The sequence below is a fragment of the Eulemur rufifrons genome, chromosome 15 (genome assembly GCF_041146395.1).
Source record: "Eulemur rufifrons isolate Redbay chromosome 15, OSU_ERuf_1, whole genome shotgun sequence".
NCBI lineage: Eukaryota > Metazoa > Chordata > Mammalia > Primates > Lemuridae > Eulemur > Eulemur rufifrons.
In genome coordinates, this window is record NC_090997.1 from 46,284,621 (window position 1) to 46,303,079 (window position 18,459).

An 18,459-nucleotide genomic window follows, 5' to 3' on the forward strand; every position below is an offset into this window, starting at 1 on the left:
ATGATTATTTTGCTTAAAAAATGGTGCTTTACTTTCAGGTCAATTTACAGGTGTTAATTAGTGGTTACTAGTAATTTTAAAATAAAAGGAAAAAGAAATGCAGCTTTGTCCACCCCACCTCTCCCCACCAGTCCTGCAAGGTGCCTCTCCAACTCGCTGTCCGTAGCTTCTTGCACAAAAGGAGGCAGAGCCTGAGGCACCAGAGAAATGTCTGAGAAGGCCAAACTGTCCAGGCGGTGAGGACACAGAGATTAAAGTAAATGACCAAATCACCAGGGATATGGGAAGGCTTCCTTCTTAGCATGCAATGCTGCAGGGCACTGCCCATCTCGCTTGGACACCATGCTGAGTGCTCTGGGAAAGACAGGTTGGTGGGAGGAGGAACTCTGGGGGGATCTGCTCCACCAGGTTGGTGGGCAACGTAGCCCAGGCTGGTCTTGAGCTCCTGGCACAAGGGATTCTCCTGCCTCAGCCTCCCGGAGTAGCTGGGAACACAGGCGAGGCGTGTGCCACCATGCTTGGCAGGGGCTGGTGCTTCTGAATGTCCCATAAATACAAAGCTTGTTACAGTGTGCACTTAGCCTATGGCTTACACAGCAGTCTCACTGCGAACCTCCAAGAAGACCAAAATGGGAAATCATTAAGAGTTTAGGCAAACTTTCAGCTTTCTTCAGTTATATCTACTGGATAACACTCCAAAGAATTCGAATATAGCAACCCTCCCACAAGTAAACAAAGGCTGTGGATGGAGAGAGTTACTGTAAAGTGGGGATGCTAGGAGGAGGTGTGACATCTTTCTAGAAAGGCAGACATCGCAATAGTAACGGCTCAGACTTGAGCCAGATCTACCTGTGTTCAAATCCCACTTAGCTCATTCACATCTGTGCAGCCTCTGGGAGGGAAACCTGTCCCATTGATGGTGGTCACATGGACAGGTGGAGCAGTCAGTGGAGGGGCCTTCTCAGTCTTTCCCAAGGACAATTGCCTTGGATTTGCTGACTCCATTTGCTTGTCCCAAAATTGACAGAGTTTAGGGGAAGGAAAGAAATCCTGAGCTCTTTCAAAATAAACGATGGCAGGGATTCAGTGCTCAGGTTCTATTTCTGGGCACAGAAATATTCTGAGTCTCTTTGAGCTCAATTGTAACAGAATCTCCTGGCATCAACAAAATGCTTTAGAAAGACCCGTTTATCTCCGAGATAGAAACAAGAAATTATCTGGGAGAGAGGGACAGAGGAAGGCGAAATGTTTTGTACTTAGATATGAGCTTCCTAATGTAAAGGAAAATAAAAAATCTCAGGACCTCCAAATTTATTATGCCAAAGGGAGAGCTAAGCCTGGAGACTGAGTCACGCAACACCGCCATTTATTCCCAAATGAATAGCTGTTAGTCCAACCTCGAGTCAAAGTATTACATGTTAGCCAGACGCCCACAGAAAGGCAAAAGGCCTCAGGCATCTCTGGCTGACTGCCCTCACAAATTGTTCTTTGCTGGCCTCAGAATCTTTCAAAATGTATATCCTCCCATAAAACAAGGACATGTCAGTTGTACATTTAGGTCTGCATTCTAAATCTAGGTCCTAAAACTAAAGTCTGCTAGATGTCACACTGAAAATGCTTATCTTCCTAGGACAGAGACAAGATGAGCTCACTCATTCTTCCATCTACTCCCCTTCATCTTACCGGCCTTCCCCCCATTTAACAAAATGTATAAATACTAAACCTTCTGAAAATACCTCTTGGAGAACACTGGCTACAGACTCGTGTTTTTCCTGGGTGCCCCCAAGCTCTGGCTCAATAAACCTCAGTTGATTGAGACTCTTGCCTCAGCCACTCATTTTGGTTAACACTAACAATTCTCAGCTGGTGCTTCATAGAAACAAGTGGGTGTGTTCATGAGTGCTACAGCAGGAACTACTCCTTCCTCCTCTATGTATCCCTTTCTTCCAGAATCACCTATTTTTAGCTAGGTATGTGCCTATTCAGAGTAAACACTTTCCCCAGCATTCTTTGCAGGTAGAGGTACTGGTAGGAAATGTGTGGCACCCACTGGGAACTTTCCTTGCTTCCTGGAACTTTCCTTGCAATACAGCTGGGGTGCCCTTTTCCCCATTCTCTGTCCCTTTAACCATCCTGCTTCCTCAAATGCAGAAATAATGACTGTCTTGAACCATGAGGTCAAGGGCCACCCTACCCGCTGGGGCAGCAAGCAGTGAGCTGGTCACAGCCTGAGCTTTTGTTCCCTGAGGACTTTGGAGCAGAGCTGCTAACCCATCCCAGATTGTTCACTTCCGGACTTCTATCTTATTTAACCTCTTGTTATTTTTACTCTGCTGCCTGTAGCTGAATCTAGTTAAAACTGATGTAGGTGACATTCAGCAAGTCATGAAAGCAAACACATGGACATTAAGCAAACTTTTTCAAAGGAGTTTTCCTGAAGTCAGGAATATGCACTAGGAACTTAATGAAAAGCGTGATTCAGTGAAGAATCCTGAGAGATGGGCTACCTTATCATTTCAACTGCAGGGAGAACACTCACAGATGTCCCAGTGGGTCAGAGCGAAACCACCCTCACAGGGTTCCCAGAATGACAAGCCACGCTTTAGGAGGAAATATAGTTTGGCATTAACCAGGGTGCACTGGTGCGCTTTGACCCACTTCCTTGCAATTGCTAACTGAGAGTAATGTCCTATGCTGACCACCTGCTTCTCCATTATTCCTATAGACTGGATCTCTGACGCTGGAGTAAGACTGTTGCTCAAGCATTGCTTGTTTTTCAGATCCTGAATTCTAGCAGAATGGCTGATGCCAACCAGTCTGAAGACCCCCTCAAGGAACCAGCTCAGCACAAGTATATGGTTTTTTTCATCTCTCTGTCCCACAACTTCACCCCCCACTTCTTGACTAATTAGTGATCCCCACACCTCAGCTGGCCATCTGTCCCACCGTCTGTCCAGATCTCTTACAATCCCTATCCCCAAACCTCTTGGGGAGGCGAATTTGAGATGTCCTCCCATCCCCTCATTATGCAGCCCTACGATTAAGCTCTTTCCTTGCTGCAACCCTTGGTGTCTCGGTACGCTGACCTGCTGCCCATCAGGAAACGAACTATTACGGTTACAAGGGGCCAAGAAAAAGCTAATTTGAACTCTGTAACTGGCAGAAGAGGGTCTCTGGGTAGTGGGTAAGCATTTTTCCTTTAACAACTGTCTGGCATTAGGCAAGTTAGTCTCTCTGGGTTTATTTTCTCATCTGCAAAATCGAGAACAAGTTCTCCGTTCTATAGGTGGTCCCCCAAAGTACTGTCAGGTCCACGCCAAAGTTTTCATCTGTGCTTTTGATGAAAATGTGAGGCGTAAAGTGCAAACTGGGTTTTCTTAGGAAGAATTTCACATGTTATGAAATCAGACCTTCCTACAGTTTCAGTTTAAAAATTGTTGTTGTTTTAGAAATGATAATAGATGGAAGCAATATTTTGGGTTGTGGGTGGTTTTTAATGTTTTCATTTGGCAAAGTTAAAAGCTGACAACACTCTTCCCCCTGCTTCCTTCTCCTTTTTCTTCTCCTCCTCCTTCCCTGCTCTCCTCCTCCCTCTTTCTCCTCTCCCTCTTCTTTGTTTTTTTTCAGGGCCTGGCACTGAGCTGAGTATTTCAGACACATTAACTCACTTACTGCTCCACTCTAAGAGGCCAGAATTACTATCTATTTTTCTTTTTTTTTTCAGATGGAGACACCAAATCTTGGAGAGATTAAGTAAATGACTCAAGGCCACACAGCTAGACAGGCTCCTGTACAGAGATATGAGTGAGATCCTCAGTAGCTAACAGTAAATGACGTGAAGTGAGTACCTAACACAGTGTTTAATGCCTAGTGGACACTTACAAAGAGCAGTTGTTCATTCATGTCTTCCAAAAATATTTGCTGAGCATCTACCATGAGCTGAGCACTGTTATGGACCCTGAAATACAGCAATTAAGAAAACAGACAAAAACCCTTGCCCTTAGGGAGCTTATCTTCCAGAGGTTATTATTAAATCTGTGATTCCATCCTCTGCTGCAGCTTCACCCACTTGCACCCTTGCCGCTCACAGGAGGAGGGCAGAGGTCTGTGGCCGTTCCACTCTACAGCCCCCCAAATGCCACAGCAGAGCAGACATAGGGGAGAGTGGGAGATACAGGGTCCCCAGCGGCCGGCTTCCTAGCAGAGGTAGAACAGTGGTGCTCCCTTAGGGGAAAGGAAAGGTGGTGGGGAAAGGAAGAAGTGAGTGAAGACTGGAGACCAGAAGGGGGTGGGCAACCAGAGGACCAGGATCCAGGGCTGGATGCTACTTCCAAACAACTCGGCCAAATCCAAGCTCTGTGGTGCCTGCCTGTCCCTCCCACCGCTGACTCCCATTCCACCCTTGGAAGCCAGGTGCCTTCTGGAGTGATCTGACGAGATAGGAGAAGACTGGAACTTGCCTAGGGCCATTTTTTCCTCAAACTCTATGCTTTCTTGAAGGGCACTATGAAAAGTGAAAAGGACTTGGGCCAGAGGTCCCATTTCCAGTCCTGGCCCTGTAACTTGCCATCTTTGCCTCTTATTCCCCGTGTAAATCCTACTTCACCAGGATCTTGGAAGGATTAAAGGACTGGGTTCTTGAAAAATCACCTGCTCATAGTAGGCTAAGTATTCTTTGTTGGGCTAGTTGGCTGGGTCCTTTACTTTGTCCCCACAAATGCTGCTCCTTTCTGTTTTTCCATCTCTCAGCCCCACCCCCCAGTAGACCCTGAACCACCTCCAGAGAACCCCTTGTTACCAGGGAACACAGTTTGCAAACCATGTCCAGGCACTACTCTCCCAGAGAAATTGATTTCAGACTTTAGTGCTAGCCTTTAAAATAGAGTGTCATTAAAAAAAAAAAAAAAAAAAAGAGGTGGGGCCACTGTAAAATAAAAAATCTCGGGCAGTAGAGTTCAGGCATTGATATTTTTTCAAAAGTTCCCCGTGTGACTCACATGCAGCCAGGGCTGGGAACCACTGATCGAGGAGAAGCATCACCACGTAAAGGAAGTGCCTCAATACACAATGTGCTCTGGGAGCACAGATGAGGTAACAATAAATCCTGCTTTGGAGGCCAGGTGTGGTGGCTCACACCTGTAATCCTATCACTTTGGGAGGCCTAGGCGGGAGGATCCCTTGAGGCCAGGAGTTCAAGACCAGCCTGAGCAAGAGTGAGACACCCCTCCCCCCGCCCCTGCTCTTTACAAAAAATAGAAAAATTAGCCGGGCATGATGGTGCACACCTGTAGCCCCAGCTACTCGGGAGGCTGAGGCAGGAGGATTGCTTGAGCCCAGGAGTTTGAGGTTACAGTGAGCTATGATGACACCGCTGCACTCTAGCCTGGGCAACAGAGCAAGACCCTGTCTCAAAAAATAAAATAAAAAATTCTGCTTTGGGAAGGGAGAGAGTATCAGGTAAAGCCACAGAAGGGAGGTGACATCTGAACTCAACTTCAAATGATGAGCAGGTCCCTGGGGTCCCTAGGGCCTTGCTATGTAAGGCCTGGTCTGCAGGCCAGCAGCACCAACATCTCCTGCATGCTTTTTAGAAATGCATCATCTTGGGTCCCACCCAAGCCCACTTTATCAGAATCTATAGTTTACCAAGACAACCAGGTTATTCATACGCACATTAAAATTGGACATGTGTTGAGCTAAATGGACAAGGTGGAGAAGAGCATTCACTGTGATTAACCTGGCCAGTTTAGTTTAAACAATAGTTTATTGTAGCCAAGGTTTATTCTTCAATTTAGCTTTTAAAATAAATCCGAAACCTAATGTTCTTGATAGCTGGTCCAAATGTCATTTCATAATGCCATCTGAAGGTCTGAGGGACAGGATTGAGTGCTTTATCCCAATTTGCTAATGGGGAATGTTTTTGTACTGCAGGTGCAGACGATCTCGGGATGGTCTGGAGGTCAAACAGCTGGGCCGTGGGACCAGGCACAGGATTTAACTCTGGGTGAGAACAGTCCGGCACACTTGCCCTCAGACAGACGTAGGGCATGTAGCCTTGCAGGTGGGCACCATTTTAAGTCCCGATGTGTTTCCTAGTGATTGGTGGGGGTGGGGAGTCAGCTGCTTCCAATCCTGTGTTAATCCCCCAGGCCACAGCCGTCTGTACTTTTGCAATGAAATGAAAAACGGGAGACGTCTCAAACGGTGATGGTGGTGCGGACTAGCGAACTCTACTTGTGCCTTCATTAAATGAATAGTATCCTATAATGGCATAAGTGGTAGAAACCCATAATACCTCTGCCCTAGCTGCCTGAATATCTGCACATCTCACAAAGCCAGCGTCGGCCTCCAGGAGCTAATTGGATGTCCTAGTTATCTCCAAGTTCTCACCTGGGTGTAGGGGTAATTCTGTGTGGACATGTTTCTGCACAACCCAGACCAGTTTGGATTTTCTTTCTACTCTTTCCAACCCCTTCTCTGTCCATCTAAGTAAGGGAATAAATCACCTTTTCCCTGAAAATACTGTGAGAAATGGATCATTTCATGCAAAGTCCACCTCCCTAGATGTGTTATGGAAGGCCTCATGGCTTGGTATGTGAGTAGCAGGGGAATCTTTCCCTCTGCAGCGGGGTTTATGTGAGAACCGAGTTGGGAACCACACGTCTGTGTTTACCCTGGTGCTGAGCACAGAGAACGCACCCAGTACTTGGCCCTTTACGTGATGTGGTTGCTTTAATGTCTGTTCTCTTATCTCCTGTGGTGGCTGAGGCAGTGCCCACCGCATGTGTGTGGGGACAGAAGATGGCACAAATACATCTTTATTTGTTTTGAGTTGTTTTTATTTGTCTTAAGTTGTCCTCGAGACTGCTGCTTCCCAAGCTCTGGCCCACAGTTATGAGCACTGTTCTAGCACCACTCCCCCAGATTCCAACAGAATAGTCTGGGGAACCAACCACTGGGAACACAGCCCCTCTCCTGGCCAGGTAGGCCACCATGTTGTTTTTAAATACTCAGAAAGAAGAAGAATCTGTAATGGGCTTTCCATAATAAATAGCATTAGTTTTCTGAACATTTTTCCTTCTACCTACTTAATCTTTACCAAGGATGGCTGCTACCTGGTGCTTGTCCTCAGCTAGCCCCTGCCTACACATTGCTACTCATCTGTTCACAGTCTTACCCTTTCCAATTTTTATGGTTATTCTTTGCCCCCAACCCCACCCTCTTCCACTTCAGAGTTTCTCCCCTCCCGTTTCTACAACACAAGTGTCTCTGTTGTCCGATCTATTTCTCTGATCAGTCCTCCTGTGACCTAAGCTCTTCCCCACAGCCCTCCTCTTTACCTCTGTTTCCCCTTCAAGAGTTTTGTCTGCTTTCGCAGCTTCACTGAACCTATCTGGGAGGGTAATTGCAGATCTTTATCTCACTCCCGGCCTCAGATCAGCATTTACAGCTTTTTATTTGACGTTTCCATTTCCTTGTTGCACTGAGCCTGCACCCATAACAGCTCTTTCTCCCAGTCTCTGTTAGTGTCCACGCCCGGCTGTGGCTCTCACACCTTACGGAACTTAGCATGAACTTTCTCTGCTAGTATTATCATTATTTTCCTTCTGCGTTGGTTCCTCGAAATTAAGCAGCCTTCCATTTTTTAAATTCATGGCCTCCCTTCTGCACATGTTTACAAAAAGATTGAACCAAATAAAAATGTTTTTAAAGGGTTCTACCTTTCTAAACTTCAACGCAGCACAGAGCTCTGATCATCTTCAACATACTTGGCCCAGACTAGACTCATCAAATTCCTTCCCCAGATTCCTTCTCCATTCTAAGTGGAATGAACCTAGAAGGACCCTTGACACCAGGGTCATGGATCTAGAAGGCTGTGGGCCCAAGACTGTCAAGGCTGTTCCCCATCCACACAAACAGCAGGTGGAGAAAACTTGTCTGCATTGGGTGAGAATGGACACAGAGTAATGGATGGAGACGTGATCCTGGAGAGATGTATTGACTCTCAATTCCAAACCCTCAAGTCCTCAGAGTTTCTCTGCTTCCTACAAATTCTCTTTTATTCTGTGAGCCCCTATAGTATCCTTTCAATAAATCTCCTTTTTTACTTGCATATTTTTAGTTGGATTTATGTCATTGGCAATTAAAAGGGTTTGAAAATACACCAGCTTATGTTCTATTGGAAAAGTAATCGATTTTCCAAAAGATTATTACTTCCCTGATCAAAACCCTTCTTGCTCTAACCTACTTTTCCAATCTTACGTTTCTTACACATTCAGTGGCCTGTCTATTCACTGACACCCCTCCTCCACCTGCCGAACATAGCTGGGCTTTCCTTCTGCCTTGTTATCATCCACCCCCCTCCTTTGCTGGTAGTTGAATCTAGATCTATCCGTTGCTCGAAATTTATCACAAACAGCACTACTCAAGCTCCGTGGTCTTTCCCTCCTTTGGGCTGTGGCCCCTATAACCTTCTTCATGCCTAATGGGTGTTTCCCATTCATTTCTCTCTCTGGGGCTACGCCATCCCCCACCCCAGCACAGGCCTTGAAGACAAGTGCTTAATACATGTTGGCTCCTTGGTGTCAATGAAGTATATCTGATCATCAGTTTTTGTATAAAAGTCATTTCTTTTATTCTGATATGCACATTTTTTCACAATTTAATATTGGTGAAATCAGGATTAAGCGTATAATCATTGGCATGCCAGAATTTAATGAGCAGCATTTTTTATTTCTTAGGGTTACATAAAATATTGTTGCATCTTACATTTGATGATGTCGTAGAGTCAGTGAAAGAAAGTATCATTCGAGCATCCCAGATAACAATTGTTTGCTCCTCTGTCTTCCTGCCTCTAGGGTGAATCATCCCCTGTTCTCAACATGTCTTTAGTTCCTGCGTTCTACTCCTACTGTTGTTGTCTCCACTTTGCCTCCTTTAATTTTCCACTTTATTCAAGTGCAGATTATTACACTGCAATAAGGCAGTGCTAAATACAGTGGTGTCATTGTGTCATGGTCCCACATGATAAAACACTGTATGATGCTAAATATGTTTGCTATAAAATGAACTCCAGTTAAATATAGAAGCTAGCAAAAATACATCTTTATTTCAGTTGTGAACAGGCAACCATGTTGTATGAGACATAATTTGTGAAGACAATGAAGTCAGAAGCAGAGTAGTGATAGAATTAAATAAGACTTACAACCAAAGCAATACAATATATTTAATGACAATATAATCATCATTCTTTGAGCAGATTGTGGCCTAGGAGAGTCTCTAGAGATAAAAGGTTTCTAAACAACTCCAGACGCCCTGTACCATCCAATTACTCTTGTTTATGCACTTTCATTCTTCACTGGTCTATGAGGCTGGGAAATCCAGTGGTCTTGCGCTAGGCAACTCGCTGGATGGGAAGCTGTCCTCATTAGCGCTGGCACGGTGGGGACCTGACATGACCCCTAGTGTTGTGGAAAGAGCTGGTCTCTCACCTCCTCTTCCTACAGCCTGGGATCCAGCCAAAACAAATGACTCGCCCCATAAACCCTATACTCCGCAATCCAAAACCTTCCTGCTGGGCAGAGATGTTCCGCAGATCTGCACTGCCAGGCACAGTAGCTCCTAGCACCTGTGGCTGTTGAGCAGAGCACGTGAAGTGTGCTAAGGGTAAACCAAAGAACTGAGTTTTCAATTTCATTTAACTTAAATTTAAAGACATATGGCCAGTGGCTACCATATTGGCCATGCAGAACTAGCAAGTGCTCTGCCCCATTTCTTCTTCTCCAAATCCCTGACCTTCAAGGGGCATCTCTGAGGCTGCTTTCTCCACAGGATCCAGTCTTCCCAGTGGGACTCGTTTCTTTCCTTCCTCAGAACTCCCATCACACATTGAGCCAGTACTGTGTCACTAAGCAGTTTTAAACTTATAGATGTTTGTGTGTCACGTCCTCTACTAGTCCCCTCTCTGCTGTGACTACTCTTATTCTTAATTTGGACCCCACTATACCTAGGATGGGGTTGCTTTAAAATGTTTGCTGTCTGGATATATAATAGCAGCACACACAGCAATTAACATCAACAGTAGGAATTGACCAACGTTGCCATTCAGTGAAGGATTAACCTTGTCCAAAAAAGGTTTGAGTCTTAGCTCCCTGCTCCTGGGGGGTGATCACTGTGCCCTTGGAATATCCTGCCTGATAGAAGGGTCTTTGTTTATTGGGGGTCTTGGGCCATACCAGATAGTCTATGTTATGTGATTTGTGATGGGTGCCTTGGGACACAAGTATCAGCTCACCCTCTAGTGGAGCTAAAGACTAAGGTCAGCCATGGGGGGGATTGGCTGGATCCACGTGACAGATCCCCAATAAAAACTCTATACACCTTGGTGAGTTTGGGTGAGTTTCCCTGGTTGGCAATACTCCATGCACACTATTGGACATCAGTGCTGGGGAAAATAATCACTATCCACTTGACTCCACTTGGGAAGGACAATTGAAAATTCTGTGCCTGGTCTCCCCTACACCCTGTCCTATGTGGTCTCTTCCCTTCGCTGACTTTAATCTGTATCCTGTTGCTGTAATAAACTATAACCATGAGCATAATGGCTTTTCTGAGTTCTGCAAGTCCTTCTAGAGAATTATTAAACCTGAGGATGATCTTGGGAACCTCCTGAACTTGCAGTTGCCCAAGATAATCTATGTTGCAATGGTGCCTGGGGCCAGCCCAGCTGAGAGTTCAGCTCCTTGAATCCCAGCCCTGATCACACAGCCTCTGGGCTTAGAGATGATGCCAGAGATGATGAGCCTGGTGCTTAACATGAGCAATGGGCTTCAGGGAGCAGGGTCACACAGGAGTATATGTCGGAACAGAGGAAGTGGGTGGAGGACTGCCCCAGGGGAAGGAACGGAAACGGGCTGCATAGAGCAACTGTGTGGTCAGTCGTGGTGTGGGAGTAAGAAGTCAGGGAGCTACAGGCCCCTGACTTGAACCTTCTGGGAGTATTCACGTGCACCCTAGTCCTCAGGAACTAAGAATCACTGCCCCTGGCAGTCATGAGCTGTGGGGCAGACCTATCAGGCCAGAGCTTACTTGATTTAAGGCAGGTTATACTCTCTGTTTTGCTGTACCATTTTTCTACTCTTGACCAAAGTTTAGGCCAGGCACCAGACCCTGGCAGGAAGCTGGCAGGGGCAGAGGGAAAGAGAGCAGAACCACCTCCTTCAGTAAACAAAGAATGTGCGGTGAGCATTGCCTCTCTGCTCCTCAAGAACTGTCTTCTGATCCCAAGTGCTGTGACTTAAAGAAAGGGCCCTTATCAAAATCATGTCCTTTATACCACCTGAAATTCCACTAATTAAAGAGTCAAGTTAACCTAACAATCACCTAAAACTGGATCAAGAGAAACGGTCTTTCACAACTTAGTGTAGACTCAATAATTAGATTGCTTTCCTCACTCTGAGCTTAGCTGCATCAGAGGAAGGGGTCACTAACTTACAGGAGTAAGGGAGAGATCGTTCTGGAGTGTGGGCCCTTCTGGTTAGAGTAGGAGGGGTACTGGGGTGCGGCCGGGACTTTGGTGCAGAGATTATTGAGGACATTGTTCTGGGGCAGGAAGGGAAGAGTCCAGAAGCAGAGAAGATCCATGCCCCCTTCCTCTCCAAGACCAAGTTCTGCTCTCACTAATTCTCAAGTCCCACCTGTCTCCCCTGCCCTAGGCTTGCCCTGAATGGAGATTCCAGGAGAGAAGCATTCTGCTGGCTTCATGAGGGCCTCACAGGAGACTGGAAATGCTTTTCTAGACAGACCTAGGAGTAAAAGCACCAGCAAACAGGATGGGTCTGTGGGGTAAGCAGGGTTGAGGGAGGCAGAAGGGCAGGAGTACGTTATGCCACACGTAGGATGAGCATAGCTCAGAGACATTCTCTGAGACATTCATTTCCACAGTGCCTGGCACAGGGTGGGGCCTCAGTATTCAGTGAATGGTTGAATAGATGGATGAATGAATAATTTCCCCTAATATTGCAAAATCACGTAGGCTGCCGGACTCACACAGGCCAAATCATTCCCGCTTGAGACCTGAGCTTTCTTCCTTCCTAGGTAGGCACTTAGTCCAGTTGTGTGGGTGTACAGATTTCTCGTGCCTCCTTTCCTGTCTCTAATCCAAATGCCCCTAGGCTTGCCCTTCGTTTTTCCCTTTCCCTCCACACCTGCATCTGAGGCTTCCTGAGAGTTGCAGAGTGTCTGGCGGGCATAGCAGGGGAGTTCTTGTGAACTAGTTCACACACAAGAGCAGAAGACGGCTGTCCCAGAGGGATGTGAAGTGTGACACAGGACACCTGTCGACTACTGGCCCAGCCTGGCAGGTGTCTATGCTCTCTCCTAGCCACACCTTGGAGCCCCTAGGAAAACACTGACCAATAAATTAAGTTGAAAAATATGTAAGAGGCAGGGAATATCAACCTGGAGTATTTGTCAATGGCATGGGTGTGCTGGAAGATGCGCAGACCCACCTGGCCCTTCAGAAGCCCCTTCTTCCTGGAGGAGTTGGATTCATTGCTCAGGGCCAGGTGGACCACGATTTTGTCTTGCCTCTCTTCTTCCGTCCGGATGTGGCTTCTCGGGTATCCGGCCAGGCTGTTGGCCTCAGACTCGCTGTAGCTTCCATCCAGCATCATGGTTCTTGAATGAGGCATTCCACACACGCACGGGAACTGTGGGCAGCAAACATCAAGGGCTGTGTGTTAGAATCACCTGCGCAGCTCTTCAGACTGGCCACGGCCAGGCTCCACGCTACACTAAAACTAGTCTTAGTTTAAAACTACCAGGTGCTTCTACTGAGAACCACTGATCTAGTCCAAATGCCCTCCATTGCAGAGGCAAAAGCTAAGACCCAGACAGCTGTACAATTCTCCTGAGACCACACAGCAGGTGTCAGAGCCAGGACTTTAACCCCACACATACTGATTTCAGCCGTAGGACTGATTTCACCTCTCCATGCATTAACCAGAAGATGATTAGGTGGAAGAGTATCCTTATGCTGAAGAGTTATATTTTAGACTCAAGGGTCATGGTGCTTGCCGTGTATTTTAAAAAGGTTCAACTGCACCAACAAAAATATGCTGATATGGAGAAAGCACTCACGCAAAAATGGCAAAATGTCAGCAGTGCTAGACCCAGCTGTGGGTGTATGGATGTATGTTTCCCTATTCTTTCGATTGTTTCTGCAAGCATGAAAATGTTTATAAGAAAGTCTAAGAGGGAAGAGGATCGTTGTGCTTGACTTCTCCCCACAGTTTGAGTCAGCAGAGAGTGGGCTTCCACTGGCACCTGGACTGTCAGTGTTGGCCGAAAGCACGAGGCCTGCTTGACCAGCCGACCGGCCATGGGTTTATTCCTCCCGATCTGGTGACACCAGCACGTTTCTGACCTGGTCCCAGCCCGTCAGTGCCTCTGTTTTTTACATTTGGAAAAATGAAATAATGACATTTCACAACCTGCCTTCTATAATTATGGATCTTAAAATACTCAGATGAATATCATATAGCTTTGGAATGCAAAAATAGATAAATGAAGTCTAATGTGAAATTAGAGTTACTCAAAGTATTCTTATGCTTGAAGAAATCATTTGTGGTTGGGGGACTTTTTTTTTGCAGATTTGATTGTTTCATTATTATTTCTATGTCTTGTCCCATCAGTAACAGTAATTAAGTAACATAGTAACCCATTTTTGAATAATTAACATGGACCCATAGATATTAGTAAGAGGTCATTTATTCAACTCTTTGCATTTAGGTATAATCACACCCAAACTTTGATACAATTGTGAGATATTGTCATTGGGGTTATTTATTTATTTAAGGCACAGGTCTTTACTTCTTTTCCTTGCTCTAAACTGCAATACTTTCTGCTAAAATGAAAGCAGAATTTTCTCCTATGATTTTGAGTTAGAATCAGGAAATGCCAAATATTCTGATTAATCCCTCTTTTCCACATCAGCTTGTTTCTACGAAAGAGTTCACCATTTGAACTAGGGGTGGGTTACCCGGTCGCAGGCAGCTGTGTCCTGTATGGAGTGTAGGTCAAACCTCAGCAAGCCTGAAACTTTGTTAGATGCTGACTCCAGGGTGCCATCCCCAGAGAGTCTGATCAGTAGGTCTGGGGTATGGCCTGGGAATCTTTATTTCTAACAGGCTCAGGTGATTCCAGGGCAGGTGCTCCATGGCTCCCACTTGGGAACCTCTTTACTGGGGACCATCTTAATGATCAGGAATAGTGGTTTCTCTGTGGGGCAGCAGGAGAGAGATTTGATGTCTGCCCACTGTGTGCCCTCCAGCAACTATGTGTCTCTGCGTTTAATCACATGTTTGAAAACAGTGAAGTCTAAGATCTCACCTCCCAGACATCTGTTCTCACACAGAGAGACAGACCTACGGGCCCAGAGGCCTTTCTGAGTATGACTTCCCTGTTGCTCTTTGAACAGTGTCATATAATCACTGGCAAAGACCAGGACCCATCGTTTGGAAGCAGGTTAAGGAGCTGCCTGAATACAAGTTACGCATGGTTAATGGTTCATGAACCCGTATTTGTCTGATGAAGGCTTTGCTATTTTTTGCATGACTGCATACAGGAAAGTCCAATGGGTTATAAATCCAAAGTGTTTAAATATAATCCAAAGGTCTTTGATAATGATCAATGTATAAATTATTGAAAACTTAAATACTCAAATGCTGAAGTACAAAAGGTTTGAATAGTTTTAAAAATAAATTCTTTTTTTTTTTTTTTAAGCCAGTCAAATTTAGCAGTGGAGGAGTTGAAAAAAATAAATTCTTGAACAGTCTAATTTATTTGTAGATAATGTGGAAATATTTGACAGGTGTAATGTGGTCACTGAAAAACTATTTTTGAAAAGGCAACATATCCTCTTTTCCTAAAATTTAAAGCTCCCTTATGCTAAGGGGCTAACAACCAGCCAGACAGGCATAAATGTGGGATTTTCATGCTCCTGATCTCTACACCTTTTAGGAACACTCATTTTGATTAGTGCATTGATTAGCAAAGTCGGCATTCTTTATTTCTTACTGTGATCAGTAAGAGTCTGAAATGAATGAAATAGACTTTCCCTCCCTAAGCCAAAGGCCCATGAACATTGCTTTGTAAAATTTCCTGTTTGCATTCTATCTCCCAGTATACAGTTGACCCTGGAACAACAGAGTTTTGAAGGGCACAGGTGCACTTACACACAGATTTTCTACTGCCTCTGCCACCCCTGAGACAGCAAGACCAACCCCTCCTCTTCCTCCATAATATGATGATGACAAGGATGAAGACATTTATTATTAATGTGATCCACTTCCACTTAATAAATAAGAAATAGATTTTCTCTTCCTTATGATTTTCTTAATAACATTTTCTTTTCTCTAGCTTACTTTATTGTAAGAATATAGTCTGTGATACATACAATAGACAAAATATATATTGATGGACTGTTTATGTTATCAGTAAGGCTTCCAGCCAACAGTAGGCTATTAGTAGTTAAGTTTTGTGGGAGCCAAAAGTTACACTCGGATTTTCACTTGTGGGAGAGTTGGCACCCAACCCTCACATTGTTCAAGGGCCAACTGTAGTATAGTGCAGTATAATATTTCCAATAAATAAATACAAAATATTTATCTTTAGTCTTTAATGTGGCTGAATTTTCACTGGGCCAGAGCAGTGATAAATAAAGGAGCTTTTTTTTCTAAAACCTCCCCTTCTCTGGTCATAGGACAGGGAGGCATTTTCTCTAGACATGTTCAGTAATAATAGTGATAGTTTGTATCTAGAACCTTACAGCTTCAAAACAGCTTTCACACACGTTCTCCCATGTGACTCTTACAATAACCCTGGGAGGTGAGGGTTCTGTTATGCCCCTTTTACAGATGAGGAAACTGAGGCCATGCCTAGCAGAGATGGGTCTAAGAACCCAAGTCTTCCATTCCCAGTCTTTGTCCAAGACTTTCTGCTTTCTGGGATCCTTTCTGGTAGAAGCTGGAACCTATTCTAAAATGGATCCTCCTCCTTTCGCATCAACATCTCCTTTTTCTACCTGCAAACCCTGGTGGGCCCTCTGCCCTGCCGACCTTCTCATTTTCATCCAACCCGCAGCAGGGCTTAGGCAAGGGAAGGAAGAAACCCTCCCACCTTCTCCCGCAGCTTGCGCTCCTTCCGCTCCTGCACGGTGGTCAGGTAGTTGACGGCCGCGTACTCCAGCACCGAGAGGAACACGAACACAAAGCTGACCCAGAGGTAGATGTCCACGGCCTTGATGTAGGACACGCGGGGCATGGAGGCGTTGACGCCCGTGATGATGGTCGACATGGTCAGCACCGTGGTGATGCCTGCAACACCCAGTCTTAGTTCAGCTGCTGACAATGGTACAGAGATGCCCCCCACAGCTCACTAGGTCGCAATTCTACATTCTCTGTCTCTTAAATTGAATGAGAAATTCCCCGGACATCTTGCTAGGATCTGCCGCACCAGCAGCCGGGCCTGTTCTCTGCCCTCGCCCCCCCAACTCGCTGCCCCTCTCCTTTCACTTCAAGCCCCTCGGGGACTGGCTTTCTGTGACGTGGCTGGCAAGGTCAGGCATGCTTCGGAAAGGACCTGCTCTGATGTGGAATTAAAGACAGAGACTAAAGAACATCTCTAAAGCAACTTTCCCAAACCTCAAGGAATGAAGACATTGTCCCTCATCTAAGCCACGTTTATTAGGTCCACGAAGGCTGTGGCAATTCTCAGAAGCTTATCGTGCTAGTTTCTTCTCCACGGTGTCTTCTTCCTGGTTAAACCCTCACATTTCTCAAAGCCCAACCTAATTTTGTCCAAATTTACAACGATGAGTTGTACACTTTCACTCTGGAATTCAGGGACTGTGAAGGGCGAAACCACAGCTCCAGGGAATACAGCCCTCCCCTTCCCAGACATCAGGTATTACGGGCCCTGCCTCCAAGCCCTCCGTCTGTCTAAACAAGGCCAGCAAATGAAGGTTTTGTACGTACAGAATAAACTGTTGGCATCTGCAGAATCATCTTATTTATCTAAGTACTGAGCTCTGATACTGCCAGTCGTGGACGTCTACACCCCAAATAGGCTAGCTAAAGTGATGCGGTCACAGCTGATGGAGTTTTAGCTCCCTGGGGTTCTCATAATGTGGCAGAGGAAACAGGCCAGCGTCTGAATGGGGAAGGCAAGAAGCAGAAGGAAAAGTTGCTCCTTCCAACTCTGACAGCTCATCAGTTCAGAACCCTGAATAAAGATTGTACTTTTCTTCACACTGTGATCAGTTTGAAAAAATAGCCACCCTACCACATCTTATGAAATGTGTTTACCCAGCGAAACTCTGGCAGGCACAGCTCTGCGGTCGATCCAGAAGGACACCCAGGACAGCATGACCATCAGGGTGGCGGGGAAATAGGTTTGGAGTAAGAAGAAGAAGATGTGGCGACGCAGCGTGAAGTTAATGTACAGACGGTTGTACCAGCCTGGGGGACACGGGAAGAAGCCAGTGAGGTTAGAAACAAACTCCTGCCCTGGACCCCTCTTGCCCTGACATTGCTCTCATCAGCAACAGAAGGTTAAAATTCATGAGCAATTGGCTAATATAATACCTTTCTTTTCCATAATCTAAGCCCTCTCTATTGCTAATATCATCTTGTACATTGACTGTCTTATTAGGTATTATCTAACTTTTCTTCACAGCATTCGGGGAAGGGTAGAACTAAACAGAAGTATAGTTTTAGTTGTTTGTTTGCTATTTGTTACTTGCAAACTCCAAGCATGTTTCCAGAGTGACTCGAAACTCAAGAGTGCAAGAAGTTGGAGTGGTTCTGCCTCGCTGAGGCCAGTACTGCTGAAGCAGGAGCCAGGAGAGCTGGGCTCGCAGCCCTGTCCTCCTCATTGTGAGACTGGACACTCACACGATTTCCACATCCATTGCAACAAGAAGCAGGCTGTCACCTGATTCTAAAGGCTGACACTGGGGACATGAGGAAATGGGACTCTCCGAGGCTTTTCCAAGATCTCAGACTGAGCCACAGATGAGCTTGGGTCAACATGGGTCTCCAGTGCCCAGGCCAGTGTACAAGACGCTGGCATTAGGTATATTCACATTGCTGTACCACTGCCACCACTGTGCATTCCAGAACTTATACATTATCCCAGAGAAAAACTCTGCATCCGTTAAACAATAACTCTCCACTCCCCTCCCCCAAGCTCCTGGGACCCTCCATACTATTTCTGTCTCTGTGAATTTGCCTATTTTAGGTACCTCATGTAAGCAGAATCATACAATGTATGTTCTTTTGTGGCTGGTTTATTATACTTAGCATAAGGGTTTCAAGATTCATCCACATTGTATCGTGAATCAATTTCATTCCTTTTCAAGGCTGGATCATATTCCATTGTGTATGTATACCACATTTT

General features: G+C 45.6%; 1 protein-coding gene across 1 annotated transcript in view; it reads right to left on the bottom strand.

The window, feature by feature from the left end:
- Positions 1 to 12,398: 12,398 nt before the first annotated feature.
- The window catches only part of GABRR2 (gamma-aminobutyric acid type A receptor subunit rho2), a 34,646-nt gene continuing 28,585 nt past the window's right edge, over positions 12,399 to 18,459 (bottom strand). The window contains exons 7-9 of the mRNA XM_069488262.1: positions 17,367 to 17,519; positions 16,180 to 16,376; positions 12,399 to 12,710 (exon numbers count right to left, since the gene is read on the bottom strand). Coding sequence (XP_069344363.1) covers positions 12,399 to 12,710; positions 16,180 to 16,376; positions 17,367 to 17,519 — 662 coding nt within the window. The remainder of the gene's footprint in view (positions 12,711 to 16,179; positions 16,377 to 17,366; positions 17,520 to 18,459) is intronic.